Source organism: Mercenaria mercenaria, chromosome 12 (genome assembly GCF_021730395.1).
Source record: "Mercenaria mercenaria strain notata chromosome 12, MADL_Memer_1, whole genome shotgun sequence".
NCBI lineage: Eukaryota > Metazoa > Mollusca > Bivalvia > Venerida > Veneridae > Mercenaria > Mercenaria mercenaria.
Window position 1 is genome coordinate 47,393,315 of NC_069372.1, and position 14,047 is coordinate 47,407,361.

The 14,047-nt window shown below is 34.8% G+C and overlaps 1 protein-coding gene across 1 annotated transcript; it reads right to left on the bottom strand.

Moving 5' to 3' along the window:
* Positions 1-4,570: 4,570 nt before the first annotated feature.
* LOC123533323 (THAP domain-containing protein 10-like) lies at positions 4,571-7,018 on the bottom strand. The gene is made up of 2 exons (XM_045314966.2): positions 6,644-7,018; positions 4,571-4,615 (listed from the first exon to the last, which is right to left on the bottom strand). The coding sequence occupies exons 1-2, from the start codon at positions 7,016-7,018 to the stop codon at positions 4,571-4,573; spliced, it is 420 nt and encodes a 139-aa protein (XP_045170901.2).
* Positions 7,019-14,047: the final 7,029 nt, after the last annotated feature.

Genomic DNA, 14,047 nt, shown 5'->3' on the forward strand with positions numbered 1-14,047 from the left:
AAATGTGTTTTTTATTTTGCAGTTTTGCTTTTTGCGAAATTGAAATCAACTTCATTAATCTTAAGTGTAAGCCAATGGCTTGATGAAATGAGTCGTTTGGTAGGTTTAAATAAACATAGATTGATAGATTGGTGGAAATGAAAATAGCAATATTAGAAATCCGATTATACCGAAAGATGAATGTGAATGGGCAGTCATCAGATCTTGCATTTAGGAAGGCCGTGTACACTAGTCAGATTGAGGTTGCAAAATGATTAGTTTTAAAAAAAAAGAAATGGAATAGCTTAGAAAAGCCAACTATATGCTCGGGGAAGAAAACAGAAGAGTCATAATAAGCTTTCAACGAAATCCAAGGAAAATGACCTAATAAAATTGAGTGAGAGAGTTTCAGAATTTCGGGCAGATATAATTGCTACCAGAGAAAACATTTAGTCTCTAACAGAAAAACAAGAAGATGCAGCAACATGGCAGGATATTTGTGCGCTAAAATTTCAATCCGGAACAAAGGAACCGGATCTTTGAATATATTGAGATTACAGACAAACCTACATCTTAAAATCTGCCCACACAAGCAGAACTGCCCAAATAGGATAAAATTTCATCAAAATAATATAAACATACTGCACACAGAATCAGCGGGTAACTTTAATATATGAAGACAAATCCTAAAATTTCAAGGTATGTGTTCTTGGTGATTCAGTCACAAAAGTCTTAAAAAATAGGATGCCAACGGATAAGACAGATGTGGAAACTAAATCACACGGAGGAGCTGAGATAAAAGAAATCACATCTGTACTACACCCAAAATCTACCACATTTTAAAGAAGCTGATGTGTATGTAATACACACTGGCATCAACAATGTTTCTAATGGTGACACAAAATATCATGGAACAATGAAGTAACTTGAAAAATCTACCAAAATCCTTCAGCTTAAGTGGCCATTTCATCCATACTGCTACAGAAAACAGATAAATTATCAATCAAAACAATAAGACATTCAAACCAGCAGTTAAAACAGCTCTGTGATGATCATGAATACATATTCGTCAATAATATTTGCATTCTAATCAAGTTCATCGCAAGGACAAAGGAGCTGCAGTTTTCGGAAAACACATTAAAGCAGCCATTGAGTAGTGCTTAATATTAACTTCAGGCAAAGAAAACTACCAAAAGTGAAATTTTCCAAAAGCCTGCCTTCAACGCAGATCCACGAAGCAACCAGCAATCCTACAGGTGGAACTGTCACCAGTCTCACAATCCAGTAGCGATGTGGAGACACCTTCCATAGATGATCACATATTTATCCCACCATATTTACACATAGACAGAGATATCAGAGCACAACACATTGTACAGAATAAGCTGGATGATAAATCTTGCATTCTAGGAAAATGGTCATTGGTAATGTTGATAGAAATAGACAGAACAATTACTTCTTCTGTATTATCAAAATCATTCACATATATATGATCAATGATAGTTGAGTTTTTTTAATTGTTCTGGTTGGATTTTCTGTTTACTCTACCAAACCGAACTCATTTAATGTTTTCGCCAATTTCGTATTTTTGTACATTGCCGATACATTGCCTGATATCCAAACACTTAGGGTATAACCTGACAGGAGAGAAGAATCAGCTGTCCAAAGAATCAATGCAAGACAAAAGTATAATTCGGTGGATGATAAGGAAAGGTTTATTTGAAGACATTTTGTAAGTCATTACATTATATTACATCTCTTCATAGTATGTGACAACATAAACATTGGCAATAAATCGTTAAGAATCTGAGTCATCAAAATATGTCTATCTCATTTTTTGTGTAATAGATATTGTATATCAAGACTATCAGTAAAGATTTTTTTTCCTTCAAAATGTAGGTTTTATACTTATTCGTTGACGTATGATTTGTAGATTAAGTATTTGGTTAACTTAATCTTTTTTATCAATGTCACACATGTAGGTTCAATTTAACTATTGTATTCTCATTTTGCTTATTGGGCCAGTTGTTTGAGAATCTGTCAGACATTCCTAATCTTTAATGCTTCCATGACTACCTGAACAAAGATAGTCCCTTCCGAAAATTACGTAGTCTCATATTTGTCAAGCCTTCCCCCGTAATACATAGGCTGCATCGATCTAAGAACTGAAAGCTCGCATCAAGAAACACACGAAAAGATATACTGATAATGTTCATGAAGTTGGTTTTTTTATCTTGAGAATTTCATTTTCGTCGTGAGTGTCTTCTGTAAAGTACGCACACATTTATTTGTATTTCTTCTTTACATTTATAAAATTATAAAATCTTTAGTAATTTAGAGTTTTGATAAAACCCTATACTTCGAACTGTAGTTATTTAGTGTTTTAACCAAAGAGAGAAAAAAAAAATACAACAGGCATAGCTTTTATACTCAACTCATATGACTGGTGTGAGTTTTCAAAGCGTTTCAGTGTATATTATTTAGGACAAATTAGTTTGTAGAGATATTTGTGTGTCACCATATATATTCATAAGGTAGAAAAACTCGTTTAACTATTAAGGATGTACGAGCGTTTTTCTTTTCAAGATATCCGCTATTTTGAAAAATGTTTCTTCGAATATTTCTTTCTAACAGAGTTTTTACCAAACATTAATGCTAAATAATTAAAATATGGCTAATTACACACAATTTAATCAAAGAGATTCTACTTGTTGCGATATTTTCACCCTTATTTTTGACTGTGAATTTCCTAAAATTGATGTAAGGTGTACAATGGGCAACCCCCTTATGCCAGATGACTCTCGTGCTGTTAATGACAACTTAGTGGTTCATGCACTGATAATATATTGCTTATGTAAAAATACGAAAACAGCAGGTACCATGATAGTTTCTCTCCGTTCCTTATTGTATATTTCTCGATTCAAAATACGTTAGTTTACCATAAGAACATAACGTTACGCTACAACGATAAACCAAACATCAATTAAAGGAAAAATACAAGACGCAAGATTTATCAGTATTAGTGACAAATGCCCCCAAAGCATGCCTAAGATACTACATTTGTCTGCAATAAATAAATAGAATTAAATTAATTAATGAACTTCACCTTCAACTTGAGAGACACGCAATCATGCACAAAACATATAAAAAGCTAAAATAGTAACTTGCACAAAATGACTTCTTAATCTATATGAGCCGTGTCATGAGAAAAGCAGCATAGTAGCTTTGCGACCAGCATGGATCCAGACCAGCTTCTACATCCATGCTGTTCGCTTTCAAAGCCTATTGCAATTAGAGAAACAGTTAGCGAACGAACAGCATGGATCCTGACCAGACTGCACGGATGCGCAGGCTGGTCTGGACCCATGCTGGACGAAAAGCCACTATGTTGGTTTTCTCATGGTGCGGCTCATATATAAACATAATCATAAGTAATGACTGCAGGCAGAAAACTAATCTGTCAAACTGTGACACTGACCTTGACCCAAGAAATCCAGGTCATTGGCGTGATGTACCATTTGGGTTAGATGAACAGTTGTGCAAAGTTATTTCAAAAATACCTCCATGTGCCAAAAGGTATGGACTGGTCACGAAAAATGTCACATTATTTTTGTGAATGTACTGTGATTTTTATGTGCACCAGTAACAAGTAAACATATGAAACAATCAACTGCATGTCAAACTATACCCTTAGCCTTCTTGTAGTAATTTGTTGTTCTCAATGTCAGCATTTACTGAGCATGATGGTTGGTAAGGTAAGATTATTTCGATTGGATTAGGAAAGCGAAAAAGGAAGTGTCTAGCCTTCCGCTTAATGGACACCTAGTCTTATCAGCTAGGTTTTTTTTCTAGCAGTCCGGTAAACAACAAGTGTATGATTATACTATGAATTATCATTTATAAATTATCAGCACACACATATCATGTTTGCGACCAGCATAGTTCCAGTCCGGCCAGTTTGCCTACAGTTTCTCTAATTGCAATAGGCTTTGAAAGTGAAGAGCATGGATCCTGACCAGACTGCGCAGACGCTCAGGCTGGTCTGAATCCAAGCTGGTTGCAAACACACTATACTGGTTTTCTCATGGTGCGACTCGAATGTTTCTCTTCTAATATTAAAGCATTGTTAGTTGTATATTTGGCCTGGTGCACAGTAAAGTGCCCAATTCAGCAAAAAATCTTGTAACATAGATCCACCTTTCAAACTATACATGATAGAACTATGAAATAAATTTTATAAGTAAGGCATGCCATGATACAGATGTAAATGTGGAGGTGAACATTTATCATGAAAATGTATAATTATAAAGTCATGCGACAAGTCTGAATAACACTTTTTGCATGTAACGGGTTAGCATCTAAAATTTCATCATTTTTGTAAGATGTCTTACTGAAATTCTATTCTTTAAAACATCTTCACTATTTTGTGAAAGAAAAATACATTGGCTTTCATTTGATTATAACATCATTTACTTCTGTAATTTTGTTTCTCAGAATTTTTGTTTGCATTGAAGTTGTATGGATGTAACACACTAAAAATTTCAAAAACCTATACATAACGAAGTGTAGAAAAAAGTAGTATATTATGGTGCTAGAACATGTAAGACAGCCTTGAAAAGTTTGAAAAATATGCCAGCTGTAATAATCAAAGTATCATTTCAGTACATCAAATATAAAAACAAATGTGGTTGGATATCTACTCAAAGGTTAGTCTGTGACTAAAAAGGATTTTAACCCTTATCATGCTGGACACGATTGATTCTGCCTTTGTGACCAGTGTAGCTCTTGATCAGCCTTCACATCCTTTAAGTCTGATCAAGATCTGCACTGTTCGCCATTCAGTCAGTATCATTTTGGTAAGCACATCTTTTAAAAGTCAATGGTACTGTCTGAATTGAAAAATGGACATGTTAATTACAGAAATTTAGCAGGGTAAGGGTTAATCCATAATGTCCGCCCCCTACCATAAATTTCATTAGGGTTTTGAAACTAGAGATTTCCAGCACATTTTATTACATATGGTGACCTGAGTAACTTTCCCAAAATTTGCTGGTTTTAACATCATATCCAGAGAACTCTGTCCCTATTTTGTCCCTAATTACAATTTTTTTTTTGAAAAGCTACCATAAACAATTGACCCCAGCTGCTGGTGTCCTATTGTATATTTCATGTCTTTTCATCTAAAAAATCAAGGGTCATAAAATGCACCTAAGTCATTCCTAAAACAACATAATTAATAAGTGACCTATTGAGATGGCAACAACATGCCATAAAACACAGGTGGCCACAGAAGATCACAAAATCACACTGTCTCCACAGGGTGCCAATACACAAGGGACCATAAAACCCCAGAAGGGGATCTACTTGATCAATATTGGTTCTTTATAATCCTGTGTATTGTATATAATTAACCCACTAGTAAGGTTTTTGCCTTTCTTTGCCAAGGACTTCCCCCTTACATACTGGCTCTTGAAGATTCACCATTATCATAGCAACTGATCTGCTTTTAGCTAAATGTGAAAAAGAAAGAGACAAAGTCTTCTTTTTTTTAAGAGGTATGTAATAAAAAGGTTATATTATGAATGTGATGGAGAGACATTTTTTTCAAATAAACATCAATTTACTAAAGTTGTTCGCATATAAATCTTTTCAAGATATAGCCTCCTACTTTTTTGAAGGACTATGTGTAATAAAACTTAGTATATTAAAAAAGGAAGTAAGTAATTCTCAAATCTATTTATAAGAGACAGTCTATAAAGAGGCATATAATTCAACCAAGAAATATAAAGACAGGCTGTTTATAGATTAACTGGTACAAGTATACAAAAAATGGCAATGAGTTGAGGTGATAAATTTGCAATCAATGACAGAACATAAATATGTTTTAATGTTTTTTTGTGCCATTGATTAATCTGGCGAACATGACAGATCCAGCATCGATCTCATGTAAATTAGTATAAATGAAATACTTCAATCTCACTAGCTTTTTAACTGCTAAATGAATACAAAATGTAACATAAAATTTGACGTTTGAATGCCAAAAAGTGTTTTTGGGAGATTGTGTGCTTGCTCTTACATGAACATTTATGATCAAATGTGGTGGACAATTCAAATCAAGCATGACTAACCATCCCATGCAGTTGTCCCTGCATGGAGAACTGGGCAAACCGTCTGATCTAATATTGTGCAGTTAGTCCAAATAATTGTACTCAAGACCAGAATATTGTTACTAATTTTCCTGGCAGTTCGATATTCCCCTCCGTGTACAAAACTACAAACTAGGAAAAGGTTCAAAGTGTGGTGGAAAAACTTTTTTCCTTTTCGAATGTAATGACCAACGAATTTCGTCTGTGGAGAATCATGTTAAAATACGGCAACAGATTAAAAAAAAAAGTAATATCTGTTAGGTAGACAATAAATGGAGTTAATCTGACGCATACATTGAATTGTGAAGGTTAAACTGTAACTACAATGCTTGCAAATGTCAGAAATTTAAATTAAAAGGCAGCCACTCGGCGCCATAAGCTTGCCCAGGCAGACAATGTGAAATACCAGAATGCAAAATCTGTCTACCCGAGACGTCAGTTATATTAACACTAGTCTACTGTGCAGTGACAATAATACTGATTTATATATCATGTAAACCACACATAAACTAACTTACTCTGGCACATTCCCTCTTTCTGAATGCACTTCTCAACACAGGCTCTTTCTGTTTGTAATTGTCTATGTTTTGTCCAAATAAAGTTGGAATGGCAGTGACCTCGAGTTTAGCCTTGTAACTCAAACCTTCCTTCCAATGCAACCGCGTGGTAAGTGTGAAACACTCAATTCCAAAGTGTTCGCTACAAACAAGCTGTGCGTTTTCCGATTTTGATTTCGGTCCACTCCATCCAGCCCGCGAGAAGCCAGTTCCCGTAGCTTGTAGAGCCTTTATCCATTGTTCTCGAATTGAAGAGTCTTTTGGAAATTGGTGCAAACTAATGTTATTACCACGCTTATTCGTGCACCCACCTACACAACACTGTGCACCTGGCATCGCGAAAAATATCCAATATTTGTTATAATTTATAGTTATTTGTGAATGTTTACGCTTTCTATATGGCGAAGAATATCCGGGGTACTGCTTGTGACGTCACACGGAAATTTCCGATCAATATTTGCCGGAGATAACCGACGCTCGATTTGGCCAGGGAGGTAAATCGTACAGGTAAATTATACCTGTAAATTACAGTTATGGGGATGGTTATTTTTTTTAAAAACTTCACCAAATTTATTTATGGGATATATAGAACGATTCTGTAAAATCATAATTCTTCATCCAAGGGGCCCTTTAAGTGGAACTTTGTTATTTTGCGTAACGCAAAACATCATTACGTCACTTCTGCTTACGGACGTCAATTTCCCGCGCTCTGCTATAAGAAATAGTGCTACAAAGAAAATATTTCTACCTATTATTTGTAAAATACGGTATGCAAGAAAAATAATCTGCCAGAATAAAATGCTAACATGTAGACGATATGCAAGAAAAAATATCAGTCATGTGTTTACGAATCGGATGGAAATATCCGTCCCTCGGCCACCTGCGCATGGGCGGTAATTCGGCAAGCCTCATTACTGCCCAATGCGCAGGTGTCCGAGGGACGGATATTTCTATCCGATTCGTAAACACATAGCAGATATTATTATTCTTTCCATTTTGAAGCATTTTTGTGTGTCATTAAAGCTGCAAAATATTTTAAAATCTTAACGTCGGAACTTCTTTTTAGATTTAAATATGTTTTTCAATTTAAGATAAAGTGGGTGTGGTAATTATGCCAACATGTAAAAATGAAACAGATTTGTTAGTGATATTTATGCTTATATAATACCGACATCACCTTGTATTCGTAGTTACCTGTAAGATCTGAAATCCCTATAACACTAAGTGGGATATTATATGTTTTATAAAGTACTACGGGTTTACCATTTTAGCTCACCTGAGCCAAAGGCTCAAGGTGAGCTTTTGTGACCGTTCGGTGTCCGTCGTCAGTCGTCCGTCGTTAACAATTTCTAAACACAATCTTCTTGAAAACCACTAGGCAAAATTTCACAAAACTTCACAGAAATGATCATTGTGTAGCCAACTTTCAAAATTTCCTAAAGAATTGAAATCCATGCCGAACTCTTGTTGCCATGGCAACCGAAAGGAAAAACTTTAAAAATCTTCTTGTCCAAAACCGAAAGGCATGGAGCCTTGATATTCGGCATGTGACATCATCTAGAATGGTCCTCTATGAAGATTGGTCAGATTGTGCTTCTGCAAGGTGTGAAAAGAGGACCCGCCCCGGAGGTGCCAAGTTTTACATAGAGTTATAAAAATGTATATAGGAAAACACTTTAAAATCTTCTTGTCTGAAACCACAAGGCCTAGGCCTTTGATATTTGGTATGTAGCAATGGCCTGTGGTCCTCTACCAAGATTGTTCAAATTGTGGCCTTGGGGTGAAAAGAGACCGCACCCAGGGGGTCCCAAGTTTTACATAGACACATATAGGTAAAAACTTTTAAACTCTTCTTGCATGAAACTGTAAGGCATAGACTTTTGATATTTGGTATGTTGCATTGCCTAGTATTCCTCAACCAAAATTGTTCAAATTATGCCCCTGGTGTGAAAAGAGGCCCTACCCTAGGGGTCCAAATTTTACATACACTAATATAGGGGAAAAAAATCTTCTTGTCTGAAAGTTCAAGGCCTAGGCCTTTGATAGTTGGTATGTAGCATTGTCTAGTGGATCTCTAACAAGATTGTTCAAATTATGCCCATGAAGTGAAAAGAGGCCCCATCCTGGGGGTCACCTGTTATATGAGTTATATAGGAAAAAATACTCGAAATATTACCAGATCATATTTCTTAGACTGTTCAATCATAATTACTCGATGACACACTGTGATTAGGGGTCACCTGACTGTGACCTTTACTGACTTTAAATGTGACCTACTGACCTTCTTTCTTAACATTTTAGCATCAGTTTAACATTTGAAACACGTAGTTCATATTACTCAGGTGAGCGATCCGGGGTCATCATGGCCCTCTTGTTTCAATTTTACAAAATTTGCTCAGACAGTGGGTGAAGAGCTCAGTGACCTGTGCCTTTTCTTCTCTTGTTTGCCTTAGAAACTAATGTTGTTCAAGTTCACATAGTATGAAAAACATCTTAACAGTAGAAAACAAGACCCTACATCCTTAAGGTAAAAATAAAGTCGTTATAGAATCCTGACGACAGCGGTTACGCTCATGCTTATTGATGCCTTAATTGAATTGTTTAACATTGGATTTAAAATGAGGGGATTGGTTAGAAAATGAAACTTTCGTAAAGCTGATTATATAGTCTAAGAGGATATTTGTTTGTGTAAAATTAAACTTAAAATCGTTCAAGAGTGAACACCAAATGCAATATTTTCATGAGTCGCGAGTGAAAATGTAAGATACTGTGTTCATCGGTGACAGATATTTCGATATTAGATGTAAAACAAAACAAAACAAATTTTCTTTTGATTTCATGTTTGGACTAACTTTACCAATTTTATAGTTTCTTATCAGTGAAAATATATAGAGGATATTTGTTTGTTTTGAGTGAATATGGAATATATCTCACTGAGAAATGAGAAAATTTCAAATATTTTTACGAGCGCGTAGCGCGAGTGAAAATGTGAAAATTTTCTCACTTAGAGGTGAGATATATTCCATATTCACGAAAAACAAACAAATTTTCTTTTTATTTTATGCTCAATTACGTCGAGAAATGCATTTTGCAACTGTTTTAATCTCAGCGCAGGAAACAGACGCGCGTAAACAGACATGACGTCAGACGTGCTGTGACGTTATAAAGACGCATGCAACATAAAGTTCAATTTTGTTTTATATTTTGTTGCATAACGGTATGAAATTCTCTTTAAGTAAAACAATTTGAATCGAGAAATATATTATAAAGAACAAAGTGCGACTATAATTTTCATCCTGTTTTAAGCAAATAATTTAAAATTCATACACAATGTATGAGGGGGCGGAGCTCATATCTCTCACAGTGTGAAAATATAGATATCATATTTTCACAGTGTGAGCGATGAGATATAGAGGATATTTGTTTGTTTGCAGTGAGATATCGAAATATATCATCACCGATAAGGGAGACAATTGAATATTTTCAGGAAGGCGGAGCCTGAGTGAAAATATCAGAATTGTCTCCCTTATCGGTGATGATATATTTCGATATCTCACTGCAAACAAACAAATTTTCTTTTTATTTTATGTTAGTTTGTGAAGATCAACGAATTTTCTGTTTATTACGTGCATAAATGTTCATATAAATCCAATATTTCATGACGAAATTCGGATTTATTTAAGCTACCGTGTTACATATGATACAACCGCTAAATTACCATGGACACTTAGGCACATTAATATCGAATATTGGTGATTAGGTTCATTAAATCAACACGCCGCCATTTTGTTTTTAAAAACAAAAAACTGCATTTAAATATTTTGTGTAAAAATACACAATCCGCAGAGACATTGACAAATGCGCGTAGTTAAGTAGAAGCAGATTTAAAACTTTTCGGGTCAATCCGTCAGTTCGTAGAATAACCGGAAGCTTGCTTTGTTTACCAAAACACACGCTGAAGGTCAGATTGAAAAACAACACGAAAAATCTAAACAACTGTTGAATATGCGTAAGTCCTGGGAAAATCAAGCTGCAGAATTAAATATCATCATAAATTAAATAGAAATAACTAGGAAATGTTGATCTAGGAGCTGCATAGCATAACAAAATGGATGGAAGTTTGAACACAACTGGCTGGGCTTGGAGTTGGAGTGGGAAAGTACTTGACGAAAATGCTGGCATATTACGTAAGGTTGAGTTGATGTCTTGTGATAATTAACTAAGACAACAACCAGCTAAATGTGCTGTCGCCAGTAATATCTACCACACGATAGTGAACCAATGGAAAAAAGTAGAGGAAACACACATATATCTGTAGCTACATGAATGGCAAGACCTAGCAACCAAGCTGACAAAGGTAACATTATTTCTTTTGCAAATTTAATTGTATAGCTAGCCTGTTCTATATAGGATTGTCTAGCAGTTCATGACTCGTGTATGGCTTGAGTATTAGTATAATCCAGTAATTTTAAAGGCAGCAAAGGGAGGTAATTAAAGAATATATTTCAAGGGAGATAATTTATCTGGAAAAAAAAGAAGTTCGGCACTGTGAGTGGTATCGATTTATATCTCACTGCTATTTTCCAGTATTTTACCAATAAGCATAAAATAAATGAAAATATTTAACTGATAGAATACAGTATTTCATTAGTTAGCATAAAATAAATATTTAATATTTTTCAATGTGAAAATAACAGATATATTTCACTTTAATATTTCGATAAGTTACTAAAAAACATTTGATAAAAGCAGGAAATTCTATGTTAAGCAGAAAAAAATCTGTGGCAATACTTTGTACTTGTTTCTCGGGTTGTGGGTTCGTTCTTGTGTAAATCATATATGCATAACTATCAGTTCCGATTCTTGATTAGGGATAAGGACAGAAATATCCGAGTTAAATTGCGCGAGGTCATAAAACTATGAACACACTTTATTATGATGTAACATGTGACAATTTACAGAAGACAGAACATGCGCGATTGGATTACCCGTGAAACAAGATATCTTTACGCTGCGCGAAAAGCTATGTATATATTTCATCTGGATATTTGTCGAATAAGTAAAAACCTGAAGACAATGCATCGTAAGCTGATCGGATTTTCAGTTCGATATATGATAAGAAATTTTAATTTTATTCCAAAATCTACCATTAAAATGATACGGAATCGATCCCTCTACGGTAACATGCGATATACAGAATGAGATATTTACTGTCGAATTAAAACAAAAAATGTCCTTCCGTGCTGTCATTAGTCAGTTCTTTTCAAATGTTATGGGATGAGTTGAAGTCGGATCGATTTCCGATTGAGGCAGTGCCTTATTTCATATTACAACTATTGTGGCAGCGTTATGATTTACATAGACATATTGTCACACTTGACCTTTCCTATCACGAATACTCATCGAATCTCATTCAAAGTATATCCGCTGCTTTTCGGATGTTTAGAATTTTGAGCAAAATATTTAATTACCCCTTCAATCTCCTTATGAGTTTTACATAATTTGAAACTCTCGCCTTAAAATTATTTGAGCGTTCTACTTCAAAATAATTGTAACCGATGATTTTCGAAATTATTTACATAAATCCGGAGGCAGGCCCCTTAATAGCATACAATATATTGAAAAATATTAAAGTTATAACTATAAATATATAGTTATTGTATTGTAATTAGCAACAACGTTGTCAACAAAATAATAGATACGAGTTTCTTAGCTATTTAAAAAAAAATATCAACAAAATAGTTATTTTCAACACATGAACATAGACCTGAAATGAAACTATTTTAATGACTTTATGCAATGCTGTTTTTCAGAAGCAATCTAGTAACATATGGTGTAATCAAAAATAGTTTGATGTTGTTTTCTTTTCATGGATTTAATAATACTTTTTTCACCAGCATTTTAGTTTCATACGCTGTCTCTTTACCAGTACTCCCCTGATCTTCAGTCGATCACTATGAGGAGCATACAACTCGCACAGGATCCGAGCACCATAATATGAATATAGAGCTTCCTGGGCGAGCATAATATTAGATACAAAGTGAATACATTAAATTGTTCTCGCTTTAAACGCGGGTATGTTATTATTTCTTTTAATGTGTTTTATTGCGATTTCTTTACATAAACCTGAAAAGAAAGAGGTTAACAATAAATGTTAATCGTGTGAATTTCACTCTCATCCATCAGATGTTCGTCAAAATCCCGGGGAACCACGGTAGACCTCTGGTATGCGAGAATGGTGAATTTTAGCCACGCTTTATATTACGTGGTATAAACAAAACAAATCGTCGAAACATATTCAAAAACGTTGCCGTATATCTTCAGAGGTTTTGCATACCTACACGAAGTATTTCTCTGTTAAGCAATTGAGCATTCTTTCGGTGGTAGAAGGTGCGAATGGAAATATGTAGCTCTCGGAAAACTGTTTTGCGGTAATGAGGCCCGGTTGAAGATGCGGATAGAAATATCAGGCTCTCGGGTAACTGTTTATGCGTAACGAGGCTCTGCCGAATTACCACAAAACAGTTACCCGAAAGCCATTTATTTCAGTCCACACCTTTAGCTAGTGATATATTCTTCTTCCTGCATACCGTACTCTTCAAATAGTAGCAGAAATTAAATAAAACAAATGCTTTTCCTTTAAGCATTATTCCATCATAATAGCGTATGAATTTACACATTCATTCATAAATTGCAGCACGTGAGTCATCTTATACCCCGAGGTGTAAGACGAGTTTTTCTAGCACCGACAAAAGCACGGAAAATCGTGTCTGGTATGCAAGAAGGGTTGTTTTTTTTCCAGCGCCGACAGAAAAATACGGGAAAATCTTGTCCAGCATGGAAGAAAAGGCACTGCGTACAACATGCGTGTCTTCTCTACTTTTAGTAATAAAAGTTCACGTACTGCACTGTTACGTTGTCACTACAAACTGTGAGCCTAAAGGACTTCTTTTTAACTGTGAGTACAATTCTCTCTACTTGAGAATCACGTGTGCAAAATTTTAATGTGAATAATCATTGTCAATGTATACGTTACTTGTTTGTATTTTAAAAAGAGCCATGAAGTGAAACACAAATTCCAAACCGATAAAGATGAATATAGAAAATGTGTTCCGTCATTATTTACTAGTATTTCATGTTTACAACATAAAAGTTTGAAAATATCGTCCTAAATCCTAACAGTATTCAGTTTGACGGTTATCTAAAGCCATTATAGTTTAAAAGTCTTTTTTTTTTATTTCTGAATTTGACATAAGATCTGGTTTCTAATGTAAAACTTTTACATTCTTCATTGGATGTCATATTAGATTTGTAGCGTACTTCAGCCAGGGGATCAGGATGTCTTGATGAAATACACTACAATAT

Coding starts and splice junctions, on each gene's coding strand:
- LOC123533323 (XM_045314966.2), bottom strand. CDS start 7,018: ATGCCAGGTGCACAGTGTTGTGTAGGTGGGTGCACGAATAAGCGTGGT. Junction 4,616..6,643: donor GAAAGAGGGAATGTGCCAGA/GTAAGTTAGTTT, acceptor TGATTATTACAG/CTGGCATATTTTTCAAACTT.